This window comes from Lissotriton vulgaris, chromosome 6, assembly GCF_964263255.1.
Source record: "Lissotriton vulgaris chromosome 6, aLisVul1.2, whole genome shotgun sequence".
In the NCBI taxonomy this organism is placed as follows: Eukaryota; Metazoa; Chordata; class Amphibia; order Caudata; family Salamandridae; genus Lissotriton; species Lissotriton vulgaris.
In genome coordinates, this window is record NC_141694.1 from 417,549,672 (window position 1) to 417,576,087 (window position 26,416).

The window sequence follows — 26,416 nt, forward strand, 5'->3', positions numbered from 1 at the left end:
GGGGAGATGCGGAAAGGGGGGGGGAGCAAAGTAACGGTGTTGGTAGTGTTTCAGGTATGCCCACGGCAAGGAGCGTCGAGGGAGATGGCCCCCCCGCCTCCGCTGGTTAGGTGGCGGGATCCAGTGGACGCCGGCCTTGACGCCAGGTAAGGATGGTGGCGGAGTAGGGGAGTGGTTTGAGTAATCCTCGGCTGTCGGTTGGTGCGGATACCGGGAAGCCTGGGGGGGCGCCGGGGAATGGCGCGGTATGGAGGGGGTGCCAGGGGGGTGCGGGGAGAGGGGAAAAGGGGTCAAGGTTCGGAGCATAGGCTCGTCGCCGGTGAGGGTGGAGGAGTTGAGCCATCAATGTGATCACAGGGCCAACGCGGGGCAGGTGTGTAAGGAGGAGAGCGGGGCAGGGATGGGGTCCCCATCCCCTCTTTCGCTTTGGAGCCGCGTGGCTGGGTTGAGGGTTTCCCCTACGGGGTTGGGCGCAGGAAGGAGCCCGGTCAGTCTCGGATGTCCCAGCAGCGTGCGGGGTCTGGGGGGGGGGTGTCAGTCGGTCGGTGAGTTTGGGCGGCGGAGCTCCCGGGGGTGTTGTATACAAGCAGGGACATGGTGCGGAGGAGCAGTGGGTTTTTTCCTGGCGGACAGGCTCTGGGACAGACGCACGATCTGGAGGACTTCTTGCTGGGGGGACGGCCGGGTTCAGCACACTGCCGGAGGTTGCTGGTCAGTTATGGGCCTCGTGGTTTGCCTGTGGGGGCCTCGTGGTTTGCCTGGGGGCGCCCCTGGCGCCAGAGAAGTTGTACGGTCCCAGTACGGTGCTGTCCTTGTTTGGATAGAGCTCGACTCCGGGCCATGGAAGCACGCCTGCCAGAGGACCAGGGGGCGGCAAGGTTGGCATAGGGGCGACAGCACGGCCCATGGGATGTTCAAATTTGGGTGCGCTGGGTGCGACATTAGGTGAATTTTGCAGTGGGTTTTTTCTGGCGGACAGGCTCTGGGCGGTGACGCGCTATCTGGTTGACTTCTTGCTGGTGGGACGGCCGGTTTTCGACGGACTGCCAGCGGAGCTGGACGGTTTTCCGGGCATTGTGGCTTACCTGGGGGTGCCCCGGGCACCAGAGAAGACGCACGGTCCCAGTTTAGGTGCTGTCATTCCTTTGTATAGAGCTCGACTCCGTGGCCATGGAAGCACGCCTGCCGTAGGCCAAGGGGATGGCAACGTTGTCGTTTGGGTCTGACGCTGTCCGGTTTTGACGCTGCCGCATCCTCTGGTACGTTGTCGGTGGGGCGAGAAAAGGGGGATTGGCTTGGGACAGGCGTTCGGGGCATTTCCATGGTGTGCATATGAGCGGACATGGGAGGAATTGTGGCGGTCGGGTGCAGTGGGGGCAGGGGGATAGGCGGCTTCCGCAGGAGCGGGTCTTGCGGTTCGGGTTGAAGTTGATGGACGGGGCTTTCGAGGGCGATTCGCCGTTGGCGGGGGAATGGGGGGACGTATGCGGCACAGGCGTTAGGGGTCCTGCAGCACGCCCTATGGTGTATGGGTGAGGAGCCCGAAGGTGTTACGGAGGCATTGCGTCGGAGTGGGGGCGGCAACGGAGGCGGAGCGTCAAGTTTGAAGAAGGCCTCGGGCCCTGGAGGTCGGACTGTTAGCGGGCAGCTGCTGGCTGCGGGGGTGGGAAGTGAACATACGACATGAAGGACATTTCTCGCCTCTCACATGTGTGTCTTTTCAGGTGCAGGGGAGGGGCCAACTGCAGCGGTGCTGGAGAGTTATGTTGGGGCACACTCAGTTGTAAAGCAGGCGGAAAGGGGGACTGGGTCAAGCAACGGAATCAGTGGTTGGAGTTGAACGACCGGTTTCATGGTCAGCGGCAAGGAAAAGGGGCATGAGCTGGCATGTGTTGTTGCAGGCTTTGTGTGCAGTGGAACAGGAGAGAGTGTGCCTGACGTGGGCTTGGTACAGTGCAAAGGGTTAGTGTTAGGTTAAACAAGTGAAGAGGGATCTGTTAGAGATACGGCGCAGGTAGGCGGGGTGTCAGGTCATTTGGTCAGAGTTTGGTCCCAGGTGGGTTGAAGGGGGGCGAGAGGCCAGCGGCCATAGATAGGACACGAAGGGAATTTTCAAGGAAGTGAAGGTTTCGGGGAAGATAGAAGGTTGAGAGGATGTAGCACCCAGAGCTGCGGCACGAGGCAGTGGATTTGCAGGGGGATGGGGTTTTCACCTGGGGTACGGAATGGAGTTATGTTCTACACTTGAGGGAGGCACTGGAGCGGGATATTGAGGCGCAGATGTCTGGAAGTGCAGGAGTCCTAGGGGTGGGGGGTCGAAAGCCGGTAACACGCCTTTCGAGTGGCGGTTCTTCCTAATATATGGGGGAAGTGTAGGAGATCGGTTGTTGGATTAGCGGGGGTAGGTCAAGCATAATAAAGGATTTAGCCAGGTGGAGAGGCAAATTGACGTTTCTGCTAATTGTTTACTGTTTGTGGATTGGGGAAACCAGTTAGGGGAGGGGGTGGGGGGGTTTTGTCAGGAAATTGCATATTTAGTGAGGTATAGTTTTGTACGGCGCAGGCCAAGGGTTTTTCATTGTTTAAGGTGCACCTGCTTCCAATAAAGCTGCCTTTATCACACCTAATTTTGAGTCTCTGGTTGGTGCTCCCCCCCCCCCCCCTCCCCCCTCTCCCCCTTTGGGCTCCAATGGGGCTTTAGGGGGGCGGAAGACCAGCGGGAGGGCTGCCACCCCCGGGGAGTTTTGGGGCCGGGGGAGGGGGGTGGTAGAGCCAGCACCGTACGTGGGCTGGTTTTGGGCTACTTGGTAGCCTTGGGCTGGTTTTGCGCTGGTCCCCTTTAAAACCGGACATCTTGAGTCACAGGCCACCATTTTAGAAAGAAGGTGGCTGGTGACACAGCAGCCGGGTGGGGGTGTGGCGGAGGTAAATGATTTCCTACCCTCCCTCCCTGGGTTTCGATCAAGTTGATTGGGGGGGTTTTCAAGTACGAGGCCTGGGGGGCAGGGGGATGGGTGATTGCTTTTCTTCAGGGTGTAGGAGGGTTTTTTTGTGGTGTGCGGTGGTTTTTGGAAGGAGTTTTCTTGGGGGCCGGTGCATCTAGTTTTGCTCAATGGTTGTGGGGTTGGTTGTGTCGCTGGAGCAGGTGTGGGGTGATTTTTTGCCTTGGGGCGGTTCTTCCTAATATATGGGGGAAGTGTAGGAGATCGGTTGTTGGATTAGCGGGGGTAGGTCAAGCATAATAAAGGATTTTGCCAGGTGGAGAGGCAAATTGACGTTTCTGCTAATTGTTTACGGTTTGTGGATTGGGGGAACCAGTTAGGGGAGGGGGTGGGGGGTTTTGTCAGGAAATTGCATATTTAGTGAGGTATAGTTTTGTACGGAGCAGGCCAAGGGTTTTTATTGTTTAAGGTGCACCTGCTTCCAATAAAGCGGCCTTCATCACACCTAATTTTGAGTCTCGTCGGTGCTTTTTCCTCCTCCCCCCCCCCCCCCCCCCCCTCCCCCTTTGAGCTCCAACAAATGCTCCTGGAAGCCTGCCATTGAATCAAGGGAGCTTACTTTTAAGAGGACAACAGCCGCCTTGGTTAGCTTTGCCAATAAATTAGGCAGGCGCCCCCGGTAGAACTTCTTGAAATTTACAGGGCTAAATGCATTTCAAGTGCAATATATGGGGCTGGGATCTGGGACTTTGCCAAAGTTGAGCAGGTGCAAAGGGTGGAAAATAATTTTTTAAGATTCATCTTGGCTGTCCCACAGGGAACTTCAACCTATGCATGTCACGTGGAATTGGGATTGACTTTTATAACCGATCTGCTAAGGATCCAACCCCTTCTTTTGTGGCACCACATATGGTCCTCTAGTAAAACCTCTCTTTGTAGGGAGTTCATTGAGGACTGTATTTCCCTCGACAATGGACACAATCACCTGGATAGCGTACATTAGGCAATTCTTTACCGACCTTGGCATGCAACAGTATTACACCTCTCCTTCTACAATTGCAGTAATACCAAGGAAGCGCTTTAAAAAGGCTTGCTTGACTCATCTTGAATCCCTAAGACTCTCTAGTGAGGTCTCTAAACCAACTGTGCAACACTCACTACAAATACAAACAACAATGACGGTCCAGCCTTATTTAACCTATAAGCTTTCGGGATATGAACGATTTTTGTTAACCAGGTTAGGATCAAACATCTTTCACCACCTAGTCACCTTCCCTAAGACTAACACCTGGGAAAAATCACCTCTACCATGCACCTGTGACTATAGCTCTCCCCAAACCACGATCCACACACTGCTCTTCTGCAAATTCTATCAGGATTTGAGGAAACAGTGGCTCACTCCTATTTTAAAAATTATGGGCCTACGTAGGTGTCGCCCGGCATTCCTTGCTCTTCAATTTCTAGAAGTTGAACCTTTTGCTAAACCGTTAGTAAACTGTTTTTTCCTGATTGACTTTTAGTGAGTTGGCTGTCATCCTACATTCAGTCGATCTAAGAATGTTTTGTACATGAGTGAGGGCCTGCAGAGAGTTGTTAATCTGCAGAATCAGTTAAGTATCATCCACTTAATTGACAACTTATCAGTCCATAAAGGCTAAGGCTGCCACTAATGGCTGGAGTTACACATTAAAGAGGAGAGGGGATAGGGCTGAGCCCTGGGGGACCCAAAAGGTAAGCACACCACTATTTGAAATCTGTTCACCCATTTGGACCCTTTGGGACCGCCCTTGCAACAAGGACTCAACAAAATCAATGCTATGTTACTTACCCATTAGCGCACTGATTTAGTGAGAGACTCAAGTTTTATTTTAGGAATGACCATTAATAAACTTGAGTGGGAAGGACACAGTAACTTGGGGGTCCTATGTAACGTTCATGAGTAGACCACACATTTTAATACCACCTCACAGGAAGAAATTCGAGGTGAAACACTTGTGACTTGTTCTGAAATATTAAGAAGATTGTTGCTGAACGTGCCATGAAGTTAACCCTTGTGGTAGAAAGGATTCCTGGGGCCCTATTATACGTAGGGCACAATTTATCGGTTTACGCCATGACACACCTTAAAACAGCTGCTCCGGGCGCAGACCGGGAAAGTGTGCCCTATTACATTGAATATGCTTCCCCTAGTGCAGCTGCAAAGTCATGCTGCCCTGGGGGCAGCGCATTCAAGTGAAAAACTGAGTGGCTATAAAGCAACTGCTTCGTGTTTCACTGTGCAGGAGACAACCCACCTGCACTTCTAAGAGGGAACCGAGATCCCCTTGCAGGTGGGTGCAATGAGTGACTGCACCTACCTGCAAGGGGATGTCTTGGGGATGCATAGGACCTCCTTTTCCCCCTTCAGAGGGCTGCCATCAGGTGGTGCACTGTCAATGCGCCTCCTGATAGCTTCTTTACCTCTGCGCCCACATCTATAATACAGTGCTGGTGCAGAGGCAAAGGGATTCCCTCATTTGCATCGGGCCACGAGCCCCATTCGAATATGGGAACACCCTCTGATGATATCGCTGGCGCTATATGTGCACCAGCGCTGTTTGTATCACAGAAAGGTCTGTGCAAGTGTCTGCCAGCCTTTCTGCGATATCAAAGTGCCCTGGGGCGCACATGCACATTGCACCCCCATGGCACCTTCCATAATAAGGTCCCAGGAGTGTGTTCCATCCACTTCCTCGTATGCTCAAATGACAGAAGACCCTTCCCAAACGTTTAGGACCACTAACCAAGTGGATATGAAGTAAAAAATTCAGAGTTCCAGCAAGTGGATTTTGTGCAAATGTGGAAACATTACAATATAATTAAATCCAATCTAATCTCAGAAATGTTTACCCTGGCTACAACATATATCACCAGTTTAAATTCGAATACAAAAATAATAGGTTACCTTTAGAACCCATTTATAAAATGCAATTATAGGTGCTCATATTGAATCAGAGGAGTCAAAAACATGCATTCTGAATTCTGAAGTGAGTGATGTGATGAAATGGGTATGATGGCCTTATGTCTTGTTCCTAATGTGTGAGATCACTGCAGATGTTGCTCTACATACTAGGCCCAACAGCAAATGGTACTGAAGCTCTAGTGGTTGTAACAAATGTGATAATGAAGTTCTTCCTACGGTGTAATACCGTGCTGCACAAGGAATTGATTTTCACAACTACAACTCCACGCAACCTTCACAACAGATACAACTTAGTTCATTGATGGAGTTCTCCATCCTGTCTATCTTACCACGTCATACTGGCATGAGGAGAGTCCATGTTGCGTGTGGTTGTACTAGAGTTGCAGACAGCGGGATTTATCTGTTGCTGTTTTGGAACAACCTCAAACAATGTGATCAGATCAGAACAGAAGTATGTCATTTAGGCATTAAGAGATCACTACTGCTTATTGCAAAACACATTCCAGGAGTAGAAAATGACATATCAGTCTTGAGTACCTATTTTTCAGGAAAGTTTTTAGCGACTGGTGCATAGGCACCTTTTTAACGCACTGGGCTTCCCCAGCCATACTTCTGTTCTTCACAGGAGAAAACTAAGTGCCAAGATAACATGAACTTAATCTGGCACGCAGAGAAGGGATCTAAGAGCAATACCTTGTTTTTGTTAGCTCACAATTTTTACTTGCACATTACCACCGCTACCTCTCATACCAAAATGATCCCTATTTCTGTAACCAGGATGGTGATAAACCCTACATTGACGTGAAAGATATGAGACTCCAGGAACGCAGATGTTATTAAAAGTCCACAGAGCTACATGCCACCTCTGGTATGGTAACCATAGAACAAAAGAAGCACACACATGAGCCCCAGTCCCTTGAATTTACCTGCATGATGCCTGAGGTATTCAAACTTGTCCAACCGAATTAATCACAGGCATGCACACATGCATGTGAGTTCTTAGGAAGAGAATGATGCCTAGGACGTATTACCCTTTCAAATGAGAGTCAGACAATGCAGTGCGCCAACAATGGCATAATCCATAGCATGCTCATTATAACATGGTAATAGGTCTGTCTCATTTAATTCAAAGTGCACTATTCTGTGCTTCGGTGAGAATGTTTCTGGTGGCTTTGGCAGTTTACTGAAAAGCTCTATCCACACTATCAGTAATAAGAGTGTTTTGTGAAGGTTTGAAGAGAATAAGGACATCCTCTAGAGCAGCAGTACCAAAAGAAGATCTTATGTTTGAGCTGTATATATTTTAAGGTCTCTTTTTTAGCTGCTGCATAAACAAGCATTGAAAATGCAATAGGTCTCGCCTTTAAGCCATTTGCTTTCCTAATGGTATTGTATAGCAAAGCAAATGGCTTTAACTTAAACGGCGAGACCTATTGCATTTTCAATGCTTGTTAAAAGCAGATGCCAAGACTGGTCCCTATCTGGCTCTCCAATTTTACCCTTTCTGCAACCTGTCAATGACTTTGCTGTAACTTCGAAGAGACTCGTTTTTCAGTTTTATATAGCGCAAACTTTGAGCGCTTTACATGAGCACCAGTTACATTACACAAAGGGATATATTTATTTTTTGAATCACAGGACGTCAGGCTCGAACCTGTTTCCTCAGCTTGAAGCCAGGCTGTCTAGCTGTAGGACACAATGCCACAACAGCGAGTAACTTTTTTAATATTATATACAACAAAGTGATAGTTGTTGCTTATTTATATTCTGCAACTTACAACCGTTGACAAAGCCAATAGTCCTGGCTTGTTGTAGGTGTAATGTTACTTGTTGTGTTGTATATCTGGATGAATGGACAGAAGCAGCAAAATACGAGTGGGACAGCACACTATGCTAAGCATAGATTTTTAGCTTAAGTATTTTAAGCTACGCCCTTAATTACAATGGCCACGCCCCTATGAGTGAACCCCGAGTTTTTTCATCTCGTTTAAGGCCTTGCTGGCAAAATATTTATAGAGCGTGTTTTGAGTTCAAAACTATCAATTGGTAAACATGGGCAACTGTTTTTAGCATTCTAATTCAGTCATGGTAAGATCACTCTTAGCAGATCAACTACACAAACGTTTCCTTGGTTTTCACCCAGTGACTGGTGGGTTGGACGGTGTGGGATCAGGATAGTCCTGTACACTCACTGTGCAGTTCTTTGTGCACATCTACATTACACAAATTGGGAATAGATCAGGCGTTTCTGGCTCATTGGTCAGACTTCTAGCTTCTTTTCACATAGTTTGTATTCATTCTTACGCTTAACCCTAGAATAGCCAGTGCACTGTTTGTTCATTTGGTGCTTCCAAATTGCCAAGGTGCTTCGCTGTCGGTTCATAGGACATTTACGTGTGCAGCTTGCGGCGGCCGTCTGAAGAGAGGGGGGGGTGTTGGTGAATTTCTGAGCCGGCCGCTATGGCCCCGCGTCTGACGCAGGTAGGAGGGGATATGGGTTGCAGAGGTCCCCGCCCTCAAAACTCGTTTCGTCCACCCCCTCCGCCACCTGCCACTGCATTTTTTATTATTGCTCGGGGAGCGTCAAATCGGTACCAATAATCTAATGCAGGTGGTTTTGAAAGGTCAAATCCGGAAAAGAACAGCGATGTATCGGTTCAATGTGAGTCATAAACGAGCATTTAGAATACCACGCTTAAGAAGGCTGGAGCCCTCGGCACCGGCCCCAGGCCCTTGTGCCAGCCTCACCTCGCTGTGCTGTGTTTACAGCGAGGCCGTGCACACAGTTCCAGTGGTGGCTTTCTTTCATCTACAGGCCTTCTCCACGCCCCCTCCTCCTGAAAGATGCTGGGAAGGAGAGCCCGGCCAGGGTGGGTGGGGGAGAGCTGCTGCTTAGTACACGACCCAATAAGAGTTCAGCAGTGGCGCGTGCTGCGCGCATGAAGGCAGCGTGCGGGCCTGGGCCTGCTTCACTACTGGTTGAAGAATTTTCTTATCTGCTTGTTAAATAAACAAGCAGATGAGAAATGTCTTTACGGCAGCCACAAAACAGGCTACCTTGTCCGGAGGGGCAGTATGAAAAGCGGACAGGGTGGCACCCAAAACCCCTCTTTTCCAATGGGAAGCGAGTGTTTACCATGAACGCTGACGCTCCCCAATGGAAATGAGGGGCGGGGCTTACAGTACCCTTTTTAGAACAATATCTCTCGCAGGGCGTGGCAGCTTCGCAGCTCCACCCACGCAACACCTAAAAATATATTGAGTAACTAACCTGGACTGTACCATCTCTGACCACTGCCACTTCTGCTCTGAGATTAAGGAACCGTTTATTTCACAATTATCTCCCAACTATCATGCACAAGGTGGTGTCAGACTTTCATGCCAGTCACACAGTTAAAATAACCATTTTCTCAAAATCCTCAGTGTAATACAGAAGATCCTTAAACCCGCTGGATTTTGGAAGAGAGGGGATGTATTAACTAGACAAAAGCATTCAGGAGGGCAACATATTTTTGTGGCGCTTGAGAAAAAATAAATTATATATCCTTTTGTGCTTACAATTATGATATCACTGCTTAGGCAAACAATTGTTCAAAACAGTTCTACAGTAGTTTTTAGTGCAAGTATTCCATAACAAGACATTTTGGAAGCTGCAACATAGGACATCTAAACAGATTTTCACATTGCTCTACAGCATTGGTTAAGAAAGATTTTCTGGCAGGAAATGATGTGCTTAGGAATGTTTTCAGAACTGATTTGCCTTTTAAGATTTGATTACGAAGTCCCCAGACGCATAAAAAACTGTTTACTACCATTTCGACAGCAGGTGAATTTATAATAGATGTAGTGATTTTGCAACCTGGATGGTTACAGATGCACACCAAACCTTACCAAAAGGTTGACATTAACTTTGTCTACTCACATGCAAATGCATTAAAATACACATTCACAATAAGATACAAAAAACTAAATTTAGGATTACACAGTTGTGATGGGATGGGATTTATGGAGCTGTCATCAGTGTCAATCAACAGTATCACAGTAGTCGCTGACAACTCCCAGAAGCATATGTGAAAAAAAAACGTTTCTGACCCTCTCACTAGTTGGCTGGATAGGCAGAACTTGCGAATAGAGAACTATTTAAACTTACGTGGAAGTAAATACTCTTATTCTGTGCCTGTTAGTTGAGATTATGCAGTGATGACCGTTTAGTTTAATCATGGATAGATCATACCAACATTAATATTTGTTATAGATTTGATATTATAGCACAAGGTTTAAGTAGCTGTACGAGATCAAAACTAACTGTATTGATGTCTCTTTAGGTTGCCCAATAGCTTTCCAGAGTTGCAGAGTCTGACATCACTCTCCCTGAATGACATCTCGCTACATGCGCTCCCTGACAACATTGGGAAGTAAGTGATTTGAAATTGTTTGGAATACTACCTGCACTGTAACGCTTGTGCGTTCTCTTTAAGGAAGCACTTGTGTTGTTTGTTAAAGGTGGCTTTTACATTATACGTCCTTGTGTTTACAGCTAAGTGTATATCAGTAGCAGCCTCTATTCTCTCTCATCCTTGAATGCCTGCGCATATATAGAAAAAAAATATATATATATCTATAGTCTTTTCTAGAAATTGTCTTCCAGAAGACATCCACCAACAACACAACTATGCAGCCAAGTAATGTCTCAGCTGTGCAGCACCTTAATCATGCTGATCTAATTTATCCTTTATTAACTTGCTGATTTAAATGTATACCTATCTGACAAAAGTGAGATGTTGACTGATCTGTGAGCTTCTAGTTAGTATAGTTAAGATGTTAGAGTAACATAAACTAGATTGCTTTGTAAAATTTGACAGTTCTCCGGAAATGCAGTTCATTGGTTTGAAAACACCATTACATCAGAATAAAATGGTAACATGAATTCTAAAAGCAGCAGGCTTGGTTTAAGGGTTGTGAGTTGGCAGCTAACAAGGCGGTTCATTTAAAAATTAAATGCCTAAGGATTTCTGTGTGACTGATTGAGTCTTGTCTTCCTAGACACTTGGAGGAGGGAGTACTTGATCATAGCTTTGAAGGAGGGGTAGTCTGTGCTTAATTTGAGCTGGGGGTTTCCTGTGCTCAGCACAGTCACGTACTTGCCAGCCCAGGCACTTATGACAGTGTGACACATGGTGGCGCTGTTTGTGCAATTTCGAGAAGGGCACACCAACGGCTGTTTATGAATTCCAGGTACATTAGAAGTGACTAATAAATGTCGCCCAAGCTGTTCTTATAGTTGTTGGGGCATGGAATAGTCTGAATTGGCACACTTGTAGTGAGTTACAGGACTCTAATAAGGTGCCAGAAGGGTGAATGATCAAACCAGAAGTTAATACATGAGACGTGGGGCTGGGGATGTGAGGTAGGAACTTAACTAGAGTTTGTTTGGGTGAGATGGTCAGATATACCATGGCTAGACATAAGGGTCCGGAATCTGAAGTAAGTAGATGGAGGATCCGGTGTCCACCACAAAGACTTGGGCTGCAGCAACTTACACCTGGGTTGCCAAGACAAATGCTCAAGCTGCCACAGCTGCCGCAGCGGAAGGCTTTGTTGACGTAATGCGCATCTTCATTAATCAAACTTGAATCCTAACTGTGAATTCTATGATCTCAGAAGGTTGTTCAGAGAGTTGTGATTGAGACTTCAGTCCAGTATTCTTTTCTGACTATTTGGGGTAGCAAGATTGTTGTTTCCTATTAAATTTTTCTGATGCACACAATTGAGATTATGAGACTTCACGTAACTGGGATCTGCATTGAATCCAAAATAAAATAAAATTCTATACTCGGATGAGAATTTGTTTCGATCAAGGGCAGACTAGTGCGATCAGAAATTCACCAGGTTAAAATGTTTTACTTCTATCAGGAGTTTAGTATTCCTACTCCTCCACTGCATATTTTTGTGGTCCACGGCAAAACGTTTTCATGTTTATTTCATCCACTGAACAATTAGTTCCAACTCCCTGCAGTACAGTCCATTTGGCTACCAGTTTACAGTACCACAAAATGGTTTTGTGAAAGAAGATTATTAGCCACAAAGGAAAGGTTTGTATCCTTTGTATAAGTTGTTCAAACTTGTATATATGGTTCGTTTATGCAAGGCCTTTACTATTAGGTCGTACACTCTGATGAATTTCAGCGAGCTGTGAGCTTAGCTTACATTACTGGCCGTGGTTCAAGTATAGAAAAAGATGTGCACGTTTGCAATATTTAACATTTCAGGATCTCTATAATGTTCTCAGAATGCTGTCTACTTATGTGCAAATACATGGAGAAGTTTGAAAACAAGATTGGTGATTGTTTGCTTTCAAATCAATTGTACTAAAAAAATACAGCTTTAAGAAAGTTTTGCTGAACTATTGTACAACTTTAAACTCAATTTCTCTAACGTATCAGTCGATAAAACATGTTGGATGCATGCAAACATTGGAAAAAGATTAATGTTGGCGGATCAGTGTAACATTATTATGGTAACGTGAAAATAAATGATGGACCTGATTCTTAAAGAAAGTCACAGATGTGCACCTGCAGGTATATGTCCTTGCATAGGTGAGGATTTAGGAAAATTCATAAGAGTTTGCAGAAGTGTTGGTCTCAAAATCATTCTCCAGGCAAACGTTTGTGAGCTCCACTTTCGCCTGAGCAAGTATATACATATATTTTCTCAAGCAAAAATCTGCTGAGTGATTGCAAATTCACTTTTTTACACCTGTTTGTTTTCCCTCCCTGCAAAACGTTTTACGCCTGGGCCTGCCATTGTCAAAAGGAGATTTTTAATTTTGTAGTGTGAGAAGAGATTGGAGAGGAATTGGTGAATACCTTTAAACAGGTCACATTGTAAGTGTGCAGACTCACAGGGCATCCCAAATCCCTGGACTACTGCGTTCCACCTACTTCAGCCGCTGTATGTAGATTTATGTTAACGTGGCAGAATCGGAGCCTGATATATTATGAGCCCTGACATTATTAGAGAGACTTTTATCAGAACACCGATATAATGAGAATGCTGCCATACATTTCTCACCTCCGTGCACTGGCACATATCGGGACCTGTGGATATTTTACATTACAAATAGGTTTCTGAAGCATCGGGTACCTTCGACAAGAAAATAGTTTAGCATATTCCAAAAAAGTGTTGTATGGTATGGTGACGCAAACAAAAGTCTCTGAACAACATCTTGCAAGAGATTCAGTGACACATGGCTGTCTTTTTATGCCAAACCGTGAGGTATTTGGCCAGTGCAATTTATTTCAGAGCTTTGGACTAACAGCGCTTTGGAGCGCTGTATCTGTTGGTATGTCCTTCTTCTGTGCTTTACTTTAATAAACCACATTAGTGTCAGTGGAGCCACGCCTCATCTTGAAAAATAGTGCTTACCACAAATAATATGATTACTAACGCAAACAGTAATTACACATAATAGTGGGTTATAACAAAACAGACACATCTTTATATAGTTTATGCTAAAAAATAGCCAACCCTTCTGTAAATAGGCTTTAAGACGCTTGTGTACTCATCAGCGTGCTTTCCAAATCTTGGCACGATTATTATATAGTTTGAGGCTTGTTTCAAGTGTATGAATTTACCTGTAGTAGGCCCAGTACTGCTTGAACTATGAAGAGGTTTGTAGATTTGGGCTTTCATTTGATGTTACTACAGCTAGTCGGAGCCTGGAAGGCCGTAACATCGCCCAGTCTGAGAGACAGGCAGACCGAAATGCTGAAGTAGGCAACAGCGGAACGTGGTTCATTGTCTGCTGTGCAGCATTGGTACCGCAGCCCTCCGGTATCTGAATGCATGGGATACCACCCTGGATGCCCTCAGCTCCAAGAGATGAGAAATGCGTCTGTGACAGATGCCGGACTTCTTTGGGATGATTTTGAGGAGCAGTTGGTGTGGCCCATCTGGTGAAAGCAGTCTGCCCTCGCCTACCAAAGAAAGAGTGAGCTTACGCTGCACCTCTTTGTGGGGAATAAGGAGACCATCCGGAGGAATCCAGATGTTCAGGTGCTATTTCTCAAATGCAATGGCATATTGAGTTGTGAGGATGGCCATTAAGAAAGGTAGAGATGAACTCTGAGTAGAGAAGTTAATAGTTTGTTGCGAAGCATACCAAGAGCTACGTATTAAGGCTGTAATTGAAGTGTTAAGTGTACATTCCAAATGCTATTATATGTGAAACTTTATAAAAATATATATATTTCTTTAACCCCTTCGGTGCTGATGCCGGCCCCCAGCCGTCATGCATTACGGTGCTCGTGTGCTGATGACGGCTGGGGGCCGTCATGAACCTGCCAACTCACGATTCTGCCACACAGGCGCAGAATCGCGGCCGCATCCAAAGGGTTAAAGTGTATGAATTTGTCTATCCAAAAATAATCAACAATAAGGAGCAGGTCTCCTAGGTCTAGTACAATGGACCATTTGACTTGCTCATGTGAACCCAGTCCTTCTTTATCCGGTGATATTTCACTGCAGATGTAAGACACAGGGAGGGTGTCTACCTGATGTTCTGGACATTACATTTAGTTACAGGGGTGGCAAAACTGGTGTATGTTCATTATTTGATCATACATTATCTTTGAGTGTGAATTCGTCAGAGAAAGGCTGAGATCACTGGACAATGTTCAAACATTAAAACAAGTGATGGATAATCTCAGCCACTAGTAATTGCCGGGGCCCACATCCGAGTCCATTGTTATTTTGTATACCATGCCACCTGAGTTTGGCTCCAGTCATATGCAAATCAGTCTTGACCCTGCTCCAGTGAGAACAGTCCAGCGCAAACTGCCAGGCCAAGTACTTCCAGAACTGGAATACAAGCAACCAAGGGCAGATTCTGCCCTAGTTAGGCCACATCAGCCAGGTATAACTTGCTTCTAGTGAAGCTGTGTGCATGGGACACTGGGACATGTGTTCTGGTTCAGGGAGGACCTGGCCTGGCAGATCGGGCTGGACTTTTCCTATTGGACCAGGGTCAAGACTCATTTGCATATGGCTGTGTCCAAATTGAGGTGGGGTGGTGAGCAAACGAAGGATGGGTTATAATGCTACCCCAAGTGATTTCCCAGTGGTTAGACTTGTTAAAAGCATCCTCCAATCACTTTTTTGTGTTTAATGTTCAAACATTGGTGTTAGATTTAGGGGTCTCTAGTTGGAACAGGTAGGTACTTGTGACAAATAGGGGCCCTCGCCTCTAATCAGAATAAGGGGATTACACTCCTAAAATAACCCCTGCTCACCCCCTTGGTAGCTTGGCACGAGTAGACTGGCTTTATCTCAGAGATGTTGTGTGTTGAGCATTTATGACCATATACAGTACCCCAGTGACGACACTACAAATGGACACCACACAGGTTTTATATAAAAAATAAGTAGACTTTATATAGAGTTACCACAAGATCATAAACCACAAAAATACACAATACTGTTACTTTAAGATGGATTAAGAAGCTTAAGAAGATTAAGCTTAGTTCAGTTCAGCTCTTAGATGCAACACTCTGCGTCAATGTACCTTAGGTTGTGTTGCGCTTCCACAATCAGCAATGTCGCAGCAAGGAAAATGCGGCAAAGTTCAGGTGCAAAAAAATAAAGACGTGAAGATCTTCCAGATGCGGCACGCTTCTCCGGGGATGCAAAAAGTTCTCGGTTCGATGCATGGACTGCAACGGCGACACCCTTGTTCCGTGATGCGACGGCAGCAGCTCCAGCGGCGACACTCTTCTCCCACAATGCGTGAAGCTTTCGCACGATGCAACAACTATAGCGGCGACATCCAAGATGCGACGGCAGCAGCTCTGATGGCGACGCGCTTCTCGGGGATGCGAGGTGCTCTTCTTCGGTGCAGTGCGACAGTTCCAACGGCGACACCTTCCTTCGGAGTTGCGACGGCAGGCACAACGACGGCAACATGCTCCGACCTCGTTGCGAGATTCTTCTCTTGATGCGGTGCAATGCGACAGCAGTGACACCCTCCTTCGGAGTTGCTATGGCAGGCACAGCGTCGGCGACACGCTTCTTCTCGTTGAGTCGTGCTTCCAGATCCTTTCGACACACAGTTCCTCAGAAGACCCAAAACAGCAGCAATCACTTCCAAAAGAACTCTGGGGAGCTGGGGGTTGAAGTCTGTTCAAGCTCTTTTCCAAGCCCTTAGAGATCCTTCCTAAGTTGAAAGCAAAGTACACAAAGTTCCTTTCTCCTTCCTTTGGCATTAAGGCAACCACTGCAGGCCAATCCCCCAAGCAGCACTTCAGCTTGGGAATAGTCTCCCCTCAGTTTCTTCAGGTTCCTCTCCTCAGTAAAGGTTTCTTCTTGTAGTCCAAAAGTGATCTAATTTCGTGGGATGAGAGTCCCAATATTTATACCCCAAAATCCTTTGTTCTCTGAGGAGAGAGGGGCATTTGCCCAGTGCAAACCAGTTCTGAAACACTCTGTTTACCAGACTTCGCCTTTCCTTTCACAGTGCAGGGCAGGCACATCAGACACCCAGCAGGAGGTGGAGCCAGCTTTGTGGAAGGCAAGGACAGTCCTGGAGCACTTTGTTTACAGGACTCCTTCTCTTCTTTCAGTGTGCAGGGCAGAGACATCAGCCGCTCCCCAGGAGGTGGAGCCAGCATTGTGGAAGGCAGGCACAGCCCTATTCAAGGTTCAGTTGTAACTCCTCCCTCCCATCTAGATGCAGATCTCTCTATACACCACTGGGGGACTCAGCCTGTCCCTTGGAATATCCCAGCCCTTTCACTCACAAAACCAGACAAAGGAATGCACAACCTAGCAGAGGCAGGTTTGAATGGTTAGACAAGCAAATACCTACTTTCTAAAAGTGGTATCTGCTAATACAGAATGTTAAAACCAACTTCACTAAAAGCTGTATTTTATCATTCCGAGTTCAGGCATACTAAACTCCAATTTCTACCATGTTCTCTGAGACAGTTAGGATTATAAACATGTAAAAATCTAACAACCCATTCTGGCCTATGGAGAACAGGTAGCCTTGCAATAGTGAAAAACGAAAATGGCTGTAATTCACTATTCGGACATGCCACACACACAAAAGGGCTTGTCCTACCTTAAACTTACAATGCACCCTGAACTTGGGCCTACCATAGGGGTGACTGATATGAAGAAAAGGGAAGGTTTAAGGACTATTAAGTGGGTGCACTTGCCCAGTCAGCATGACAGTACCAGACTGCGCGCAGGCCCTGCAATCGCAGACCTTAGACACATTTTACAAGGCTGCTTCTTTGGGTGGCACAACCAGTGCTCCAGGCCCACCAGCAGCATTTGGATTTACACGCCCAAATAGCCAAACATGGAACCACTGATTAATACATCAATTTACAATAGGGAGCACTTGCACCATGGCACTGGATAGTAGTGGCACAGTGCCCAAAGCATCCAACACCAGCAAAAATACATGAGGCAACAGTAAAAATGGAAGAGAGACCCACTCCAGTGGTGCCAGGTCTAACAATTGGCATGAAAGAGTTTGTCTGTGTTGGAGAAAGTATTGTTTAACAGCAGTTCTGTTGAGCTAGGACTGCTTTTGCTTGAAGTAATTGAAGGTAAAGCATAAGGTGTTCCTTGAAACAAATTTGCAGTGTTGCCTCTTGTGCTTAGTTGTTTCTTGATTTTCAGACTAAATATAATTTGACTGGTTACGAGCAGAAGTTGTCTAAATAGCTGGGATACCTCTTAATGTGCACAATGTAGTAGCTATTCACATTTCCCTAACATTGTATTTTAGCTAGCCCTCATATGACTGAAGCAGGTTGCAGAATTTCGTTGTAGCTCAATGACGACATTTCAATAATTGGGTTACAAATTTGCCCCTGGCAAAATCACAGGACATGTTTCTTTGTTGAAGAAAAACTGTTTGCGTTTGATGGGCAGGTCCTTCATTTCTTTAGAGACCTGATCGTACCCGCTCTGAGGAATGACCTGCCCTTCAGTTATTGCTGCTACACTGTCCACTGTGGCCTGAGGAAATGATCAGCCTTCCTAAAAGATGCTGTGTCCATCACGAGGTGATGATATGGAAATACATGAAGTAGCAATCAGCCTTCATGACAATCGGGGCTCTGAGTGCGGTCTACGCAGTGTACTCATGGTAATTGGGAGGAATTGGAGGGAGCGACGCCGTAACGTGGCAATTGTAAGGCCACTCACTTAGCGTTAGCACCTGTGGTGCCGAGCACACTTTTGTCTTGTCCGAGCTAAAGGGAATTTTTAGAGCTCCTGAATTTGTGACGCAGTTATTGAAAGTCTACATTTTTTCTAAAAGTGGCAATTCTTCTTATTTTTGGGCATTACACTGCCTTAATTAAACCAATGTAAGGAAACAATGAGAGTTGACGGCTTCTGAATTTCAAATTCAGCACACATTTGCACTTTTGGAAGCGGCTCAGGGGTGGTCAAACTGTTTGCACCCACCATCGCCGCAGGGACTCTGCAGATGTTTCTGTGGCGATTTTTGCATGTACATTGTCCCCCAAGCATGGTAGAAGCATGGGCGACTCTGTGTAGGATTGGGTTAAGGGTGGGAAGAGGGAGAGAGGGTGGCTGCTACTGCGCCCCCTTCTGGTGCTTATAGGAAGACCAGTGACACCAGTCCTGGGGCAGACCAGTACTGGGCAAGGAGTTCTGGAAGAGGTAGTATGTGTTCAGTCATTAGAAGGTGGTCGAGCAGACCTAGTCTGCCCTGGTGCAAGTCGAGGTCAGGGCTAGAATTTTGCAGCATCACGCAATAGTTCAAGTGGTCTCCTTTGCGGCCCCACTTCTTCCAGAGAACCATCAGCAAGTCCTGTTGTAGCCTCACTCCCCTGGATCGATGTTCTTGGGTCCTTGAACAATAATATGGCATTTGAACAGGGCCTGTGGAAGCAGGAGGGGGTGGATTGGATTACAAGTGGTACAGGAGCCTTTGAAGGGCTGCAGGTGAAGAACGGGGGGAATTATGCCTGTTAAGGCGGTGGAGCACAGGGTTGCTCCCAGGTCGGTTGTGGTAAGGATCATGCAGCTGGCAGTGCCTAATGAGGGGTGTGCCGGGGGGTTTGGCAAGGGACTACAGGTTGCTTTGACTACTGATGGGCACCTCTTTGGTGCGGACCACAGTGACAGCTGGGGGGGATGGGGCCTCCTCTTTGTAGAGGAAAAGGGTCTGACACTGGTCAGGACAAGCTCAGGAGAAGGTGACTATAGTCCAGAAGGGAAACAAGGGGAGGGTGACTGTTCTGACTGTGGGTAGAGTAGCCTGGGTAGGAGAGGTGGCTGTCAGGGCAAGAGCACACAGGGGTATGGCGTGAACCAGATTGAGAAGGTGGCTAACGACTAATGAAATAAGACAGATTTGTGTTGAATGTTGCCGCGCGTTTGTCTGCTTGTCAGCGCTTGATGTATCATTGATTATTCTGCTCACAAAATTGCTATTGCTTTTAAAATTACCTGTACATAGAATTGAAGCCGAATTTTTATAATAACCCACCGCTAACTCCTGACATCCCTTGCCCATTCTCCAACCCCTAGCCCTTAGCCAATCGTCTGTAAGAGGAAGAGCTAGAGGCGGGGCCAGGTACAAAGGCCGCTGTAGCGTGGGAAGTGGGCAATTGTGCTGAATGTTGCTGTGTGTTTCTCTGCTTGTCAGCGCTTGATGTATAATTGATTATTCTGCTTGCAAAATCGCTATTGCTTTTAAAATTACCTGTACATAGAATTGGAGAAGAATTTTTTAAATAATCCACCGCTAACTCCTGACATCCCTTGCCTGTTCTCCAACCCCTAGGCCTTAGTCAATCGGCTGTAAGGAGGAGGAGCTAGAGGCAGGCCAGGTATAAAATGCTCACCATTAAGCGGGAGCGCAGCGGATGCATGCAGCTGGCGTGCCGGTGGCGCGCCGAAGGCATGCCAAAGGCAAGCCTGTCTGCGCCCGGCCGGCCCAGGGGCCACAGACTATGGCCAAATCACCAGCTATTCCTCCAGAAAGCTAAGATCAGTAGCGCAAAACTGCCCCCCCACCCCCTTAGATCCCATAACGTACAATTGCATCTTGGCGAACAGCATCCTCCAAACTCAGCCAGGGCACGACCCCCTACCCGCTCCCATCCCCTACTCTTCCGCAATTACCACTCCCACAATAGCAAATCAAACCGCCCTCCTCTTCCTTTACCTCAACACACGCTCCCTGATAAAGCACCAACTCAATATCTTTTTGCTGCTCACCTCTGATAAACCTGATGTTCTCCGGATCACCGAAACCTGGTTAACCCAGGATTCCTCACCAGACATCTTAGCAGCACTCCCCTCGGATTACTACATCCTGTCGGCCAATCGGCCCCCGGGGAAGATGGGTAGCGTGTTGCCGCCATAATACATAAAGATCACAAATTTATCACCATGACCTTCCGGAGGTTGAGAACATTGTTATTAAACTCGACACTGACACAGGGTCACTGGTGCTAGTGCTTATCTACCGACACCCAGCCAGGCAATGCCCACTTTCCCTCTCTCAAGTGAACAAATGGCCACCCTTGTTGTAAATTATGCTAAGGTCCTACTTGGAGATTTGAACTACTGGTTCAATGATGCCTTGGGCGGGCCACATGCAGCAGAACTTTCTGAGCTACTCTCTAACTTGAACCTGACGCAGAATCTATCCTCCCCTACTCATGAAAAGGGACACACCTTGGACCAAATATGGTCCCATTCTCTCTCATTAGCGGTGCCCATAATCTCCCCATATATATGGTTAGATCACCAATTGATATAATTTACAGCTACTATTAACGGTCAAACCAAGCCCACTACACTGGCGGGAGGCAAAATAAGAAAGTGGACAATTCTCGATAAATCGGAATTCATTAACACCTTGTGTAGCTCATTACCCACGTTTAGCCCTGAAGTCAACTCCATGGAAGAGAACATCTCCGAGTGGCTACTATCGGCAAGTAATGTACATGTTCCCCTTGCTAAATTTTCCCGCGCCCGTCACTCAGACGCCCACAAACGCTTCACCGCCGATCTCAAAAAACAAAAACTCGAGCTGCGTCAAACAGAGAGAAAATGGAGACTAAGATACTCCATAGAAGACGAGGAGCAATTTTCGCTAGCTCAAAGAGTGTAAAAAAACAATCGTGGATACTAAAGCGGCTTACTTCTCTACTAGAATACTAAATTCCCATAACAAATCTAAAGAAATCTTTATGATTGTGAATGACCTGTGCAATGACGAGCGAACATTGCCCACTCAGGCACCTACTCAAGAGCTTTTTAATTCCTTGAACAATTTCTTCCTGGACAAAATTTCCACCATCAAAGCCAGCATCCCTAATTCTGCCAGCACGGAACCACTGGAAGATATCTCCAGTAACCAATCCACACTAGACCTCCTTCCTCCTATCTATCCTAAAACCTTATTAGATCTAATGACCCGTGTTAAATCTGGGTCGCCTAATGACAGTTGCCCACCTTATGTCTTAAGGGACATTTTCTCACTCATGCCTCATAGTGTACTTCCTCTCCTTAACGAGTCACTTGCTCAGGGCTAGGTTCCCAGCACTTTCAAGAACGCTCCGGTAGTTCCTCTCATTAAAAAACCAGGGGCCGACCCCTCGAACTACTGTCCTGTAGCTCTCCTCCCCTTCCTGGCCAAGATCCTGGAGGCCCATGTGGCCAGGTGCCTATACAGCTTCATTGAACAATCATACTTATTAGAGCCAAATCAAGCTGACTTCCGACCGGCGCACTAAACTGAGGCTGTGATCCTCGCTGTCCTGGACACTCTTAGAGCAAATGCGAACAGGGGTGTCCACTAGGCTCTTGTGCTCCTGGATCTGTCGGTCGCGTTCGACACTGTCAACCATAACATCTTGTTTAACCGCGTTGAACAGGCAGGCCTATGAGGGCCCGCACTCAGCTGGATTAAATCCTTCCTCGCTGACCGTACACAAGCAGTAAGATTCGGACCTTTCACCGCCCCCAAGCTCACCTCCACATGCGGGGTTCCACAGGGCTCCACTCTGTCCCCATTACTGTTTAATCTTTATCTCAGGCCCCTGATCCACTTGTTAAAAAACAGAAAAATCACCATTTTTAACTACGCAGGCGACCTTCAGCTCATATTCCCACTGGACTCTCCTGATACCGCTGCTGAATTTCAAGCTCGTATGCTTCATATCCAGCGCTGGATGGATCTGAACTTTTTTAAACTCAACCCAGGCAAGACGGAATTAGTGCTGCCTGGGAAGAGCGAGGTCTGCTGGGGCCCGCACTACTGGCCGGCCGAACTTGGACCACCCACTACCCCCCCTACTCCCTCTCTATTGGTTAAATGCCTAGGGGTTACCATAAATGCAGATCTCTCGCTCAGAAGACAAGTGGGAGCAGTGGTCTCCCCCAGCTTCTTCCAACTGCGTAAAATCAAGAAAATCGCCCAATTGCTGACCCATTCTGCCCTCATGCAGGTGGTGATAGCTCTGTTCCTCTCGAGTCCTGACTTCTCGAATTCAATCTACCTCGGCCTGCTGCTGTGTCTACTCAAAATACCTACAAATTGTTCAGAACCAGGCAGCAAGACTTATTCACAAACAGCCTAAATGGTTGTCAGCCAGACCCGGGCTGCTGAAACTCCACTGGCTACCGATGGCCTAACGGGTAGCCTTTAAGACTGGATGCTTAGCCTTTAAGGCCCTGCACAGTAAATTCATTAGTAGTATGATAATAATGCACGCACCACAGCTAAGTCTACGATCAGCTCACCTCCACCTGCTAACCACCCCCACCATCCAACGTAAACGGCAAGGAGGGTGTCGTTTCTCCTACCTCGGCCCTAAATTCTGGAACACTTTTCCCCTGGCACTTAGGATCTGCGACAACCTCCTGGGCTTCAGGAAAGCTCTGAAAACCTGGTTGTTTGAGCAAGCCTACGCATAGTCACTCCGCTGTGATACTCCCCATGATTAGAGCCATGAAACCTCCGGGTGACCGTGTGCTCTAGAAGTTTTTATTAACATAACGCCCCTGGGGAGAGGGAGCATTATGAGAGTATGATGACGACTGGGCTGACTGATGGGGGACGCAGGTGGTCAGCAGGTAGGACGAAGAGCTGAGGGCTATCAGGGGGACTGGGGTTTGGTGAATCGTGGAATTTCAAGAGATTTTAGAAAGTAGGGGGGGAATCATGGGGGCAGTTTTTGGTGGCACAGCTGAAGGGAGAAGCGGAAAACCAGGGCATGGGTATAGGCACATCTGTGCTGAGGGACAGGGCTTAACAGCGAGGTTAAATGTGGGTCATGCTACAGCAGTTGGTTCAGCAGGGGACAGGCTCTGCCACAATACCTATGGGGCAGAAGTGGAACAACACAGTGCAGATTGCCCCGGTGGCGGACTGAGCATTGTTGCAACCACAACAAAGGAGAGCGATGTAGTATTGCCGTATATGGGCATAGGTGACACCTTTTGAGAGGTTCATTTGATGCAAAACCAAGGATAACATTTGGGCAAATGAGTATATATCGATTTGTTTAGATTGCAACTTGGGGAAATAGTGATCAAAGAAGGCTTGAACGCAAAGGAAAGGAAGTTAGCAAAGAGGTTAAATGGGCTCATTAACATTGAAATGATGGGCAGTTCATGGGCACAGAAGAGCACCACTCTGGTGAAATCATGGTTGGTATCAACCAGGAGCTTTGGCTACGGTACATGAGACCAGAGCAAGGGGCACACACTGCAAATGAGCTGTTCCTTAGAAGCCTTTTCCAATTCATCCCACAGAGTGGGGTGGTGAGGATGGGCAAATAGCAACTTGACAATCTGAAGCCTTGCAAAGTGATGGAGCTGCTAATGCAGAAGAAGCTATTGAAAGAAGTGAGTCAGGGTGGCATGGCAGAGTCATTTCCCATTACTCCATTGAGGAACTTAATGGTGTCCCCACTAGGGGTGATATTAAAGAAGGCTGTGGGGGAGTTCCGGCTTATCATGGCCTAAAGGGGATTCTGTGAAAGATTTTGACCAGACAAAGTCTTCAGTGTATTATATCAATGTAGACACAGCCATTCAGTTAGTGTTGACTGGTGCTGAATTGGGCAAGCCGGATATTAAATCGATCAGTGTAACCAGATGATTTCCACTTGTTGGGAACATAGTTGCGTGGTGGTTAATTTGTTTATAAGTGCATGCCTATGGGATGTTCAATTGTTTGCGTAGTTTTGAAAAATTAAGCACCTTACTAGAATGGGTGGCTCACACAGCAGCTGCATCAGAGCAGTTTCTTCATCACTTGGATGATTTCTTGTTATTAAGGAGAGCAGGGGCAAAGGGAGAGTGTGAGAGATTGAAGACATTTGTGGTGGTCGCAGACTGTATTGACGTGCAACTGGCAGCTGAAAAGACAGAGGGGCCAGCATCTACTCTTGACATTTTAGGGAAGTTAGTTGGACTCTGTGATTAAGGTTTCGTAGTATCCAAGTGACAAGTTGGAGATGCTGAATGGTTTGTTTGATGAGCTACTACAAAGAAGGAAGTGTGACCTGTACTGTCACAAAAGGTTTTGGGTCACTTGAATTTTGCATGTAGGGTGGTGGCACCAGTGCATGCCTTTTGCAGCATTGCCTTTGCGATGCTGGGCGATGTAAAGACACATCACAGGTTTGTTAGTCCAGACAATTAAAGGATGACTGTTGGAAATTGACTTTCAGGTTGCCTAGGGTGGGCACCTAAGCCAGGCAGAATCCACCACTCTAGTCAGGATAAGGATATTACACGTCTAAAATAACCCCTGATCACTCTTTTGATAGCTTGGCATGAGCAGTCCAGCTTATCCCAGAGGCAGTGTGTAAAGCATTTGCACATAACCAACAGTACCTTTGGAGATACAGGGAGTCAACCCTTGCGGTGAGCTCCCAAGAATCTGAGTTGGTTCCGGACGCCAGTGCAAGAGTCGTCAGGCCCTTGAAGTCACATGCGTTGCAGGTTGAACTCTGTGACTTTGAAGTCCGGAGTGCCATAGTCTTTAGGTGTCGCGACTGCGGTTTGAAGCGAAGCGGTGTGCCTTGTAGGGCCCTCAGGTCGCGGTGCAGGCAGCAGCATTGGTGAGACCAGAGCTGCAGAGGAAAGTGGGGCGGTGCTTCTTGCGGTGCTGACAGGTCACAGTGCGAGCAGAGTCGTCATCGTTGCCGAAGCGCTTTCATTGGTAGACCCAGGGCTGTGGTTCAAGATAAGGTAATGTGTTGCGCGGGGCCCACAGCTCGCGGTGCAAGCAGTGGCGTCCATTGATGATTTGGAGTTTATGGCACTGACGTTGGTAGTCCAAGAATGTGTTGTGGGATAGGGCAGTGCATTGAGTAACCTACGAGCGGTGCCCCCATAACCACGGTGCAGGCTGCGACGTCCATGTCAGCTTGGAGTTGCGGCTTGGGTGAGACCAGGGCTGCATTGCGAAGTGGGACGGCACTCAGTGTTATCCACAAGTGGTGTCATAGCTCACAATGCAGTCTGTGTCGTCGGTGAGAGCGGCGGTTTGAAGCGAGGTGGTACGGAGTACGGAGCCACAGGTCATGGTGCAAGCAGCAGCTCAGGTGGCAGCATCAGACCTAGTCATCAGTGAGACCAGGGTTGCGTTGCAAAGTGTGGCAGTGCCCTCTGCGGTACCTTCCGATCACAGAGCCAGCAGCGGCGTTGTTGATGGCGTCTGGTTATCTTTCCTCCTCTGTGGCAGCTGAAACATCCAGTTCCAGAAGATGTTGAAGTCTTTGATTTCCCTGAGGCTTCCAAAAGGAGGCAAGCTCTACATCAAGCCCTTGGAGATACTTAGGATGCAGAAAGCACAGTCAAGTCCTTTCCCTGCCCAAGACAGAAGCAGCAACTGTAGACCAACCTAGCAAAGCACACAGCAAAGTGGTAGTCTCTCCTCACAGCTGTTCCGGCTCTTCTTCCTGGCAGGTTCCTTAGTCCAGCAGTAATCTAAAGTTCTGAGGTCAGGGCTCCAATATTTATACCACAGTCTCCTTTGATGTTGGTACAAACAACGTTCCTCTGGCATACATGTACCAGTTCAGCCTGGCGCAGGCCAGATTCACCACAGCAGGTGGAGACCGCTTTGTGGAAAGCAGCCACAGTCTATTCAGGTGCAAGCAGCAACTTCTCCTGCTACTCTACATGCAGCCAGGTCTATTCAGCCTGGCTATGAGTCATACAGGAAAGGCAGGACACACCTCAATGCCCCCACCCTTTTTGACTGTCTAGTGTGAATGCACATCCTCTGCTCCTGTCACTCTGAACCCAGAAAAGGAAAACCCAAACCGGCAGAGGCACACATGATGGTTAGACAAGAAAATACCCACTTTCCAAAAGTGATATTTTCAAACCCATAATATAAAAATCATCCATGGGCCTGCCTGAGGGGTGACTTACATTTTAGAAAAGGGAAGGTTAATGTTGGGTTTATTTGCAAGGTCGACATGCCAATTGAAAA

General features: G+C 47.2%; 1 protein-coding gene across 2 annotated transcripts in view; it reads left to right on the forward strand.

Annotated features, from left to right (window-relative positions):
• Window positions 1–26,416, forward strand: part of LRRC1 (leucine rich repeat containing 1) — a 517,165-nt gene that overhangs the window by 274,747 nt on the left and 216,002 nt on the right. For both annotated transcript variants that reach the window (XM_086926433.1, XM_086926434.1), the window contains exon 4: window positions 10,230–10,319. In XM_086926433.1, coding sequence (XP_086782559.1) covers window positions 10,230–10,319 — 90 coding nt within the window. The remainder of the gene's footprint in view (window positions 1–10,229; window positions 10,320–26,416) is intronic.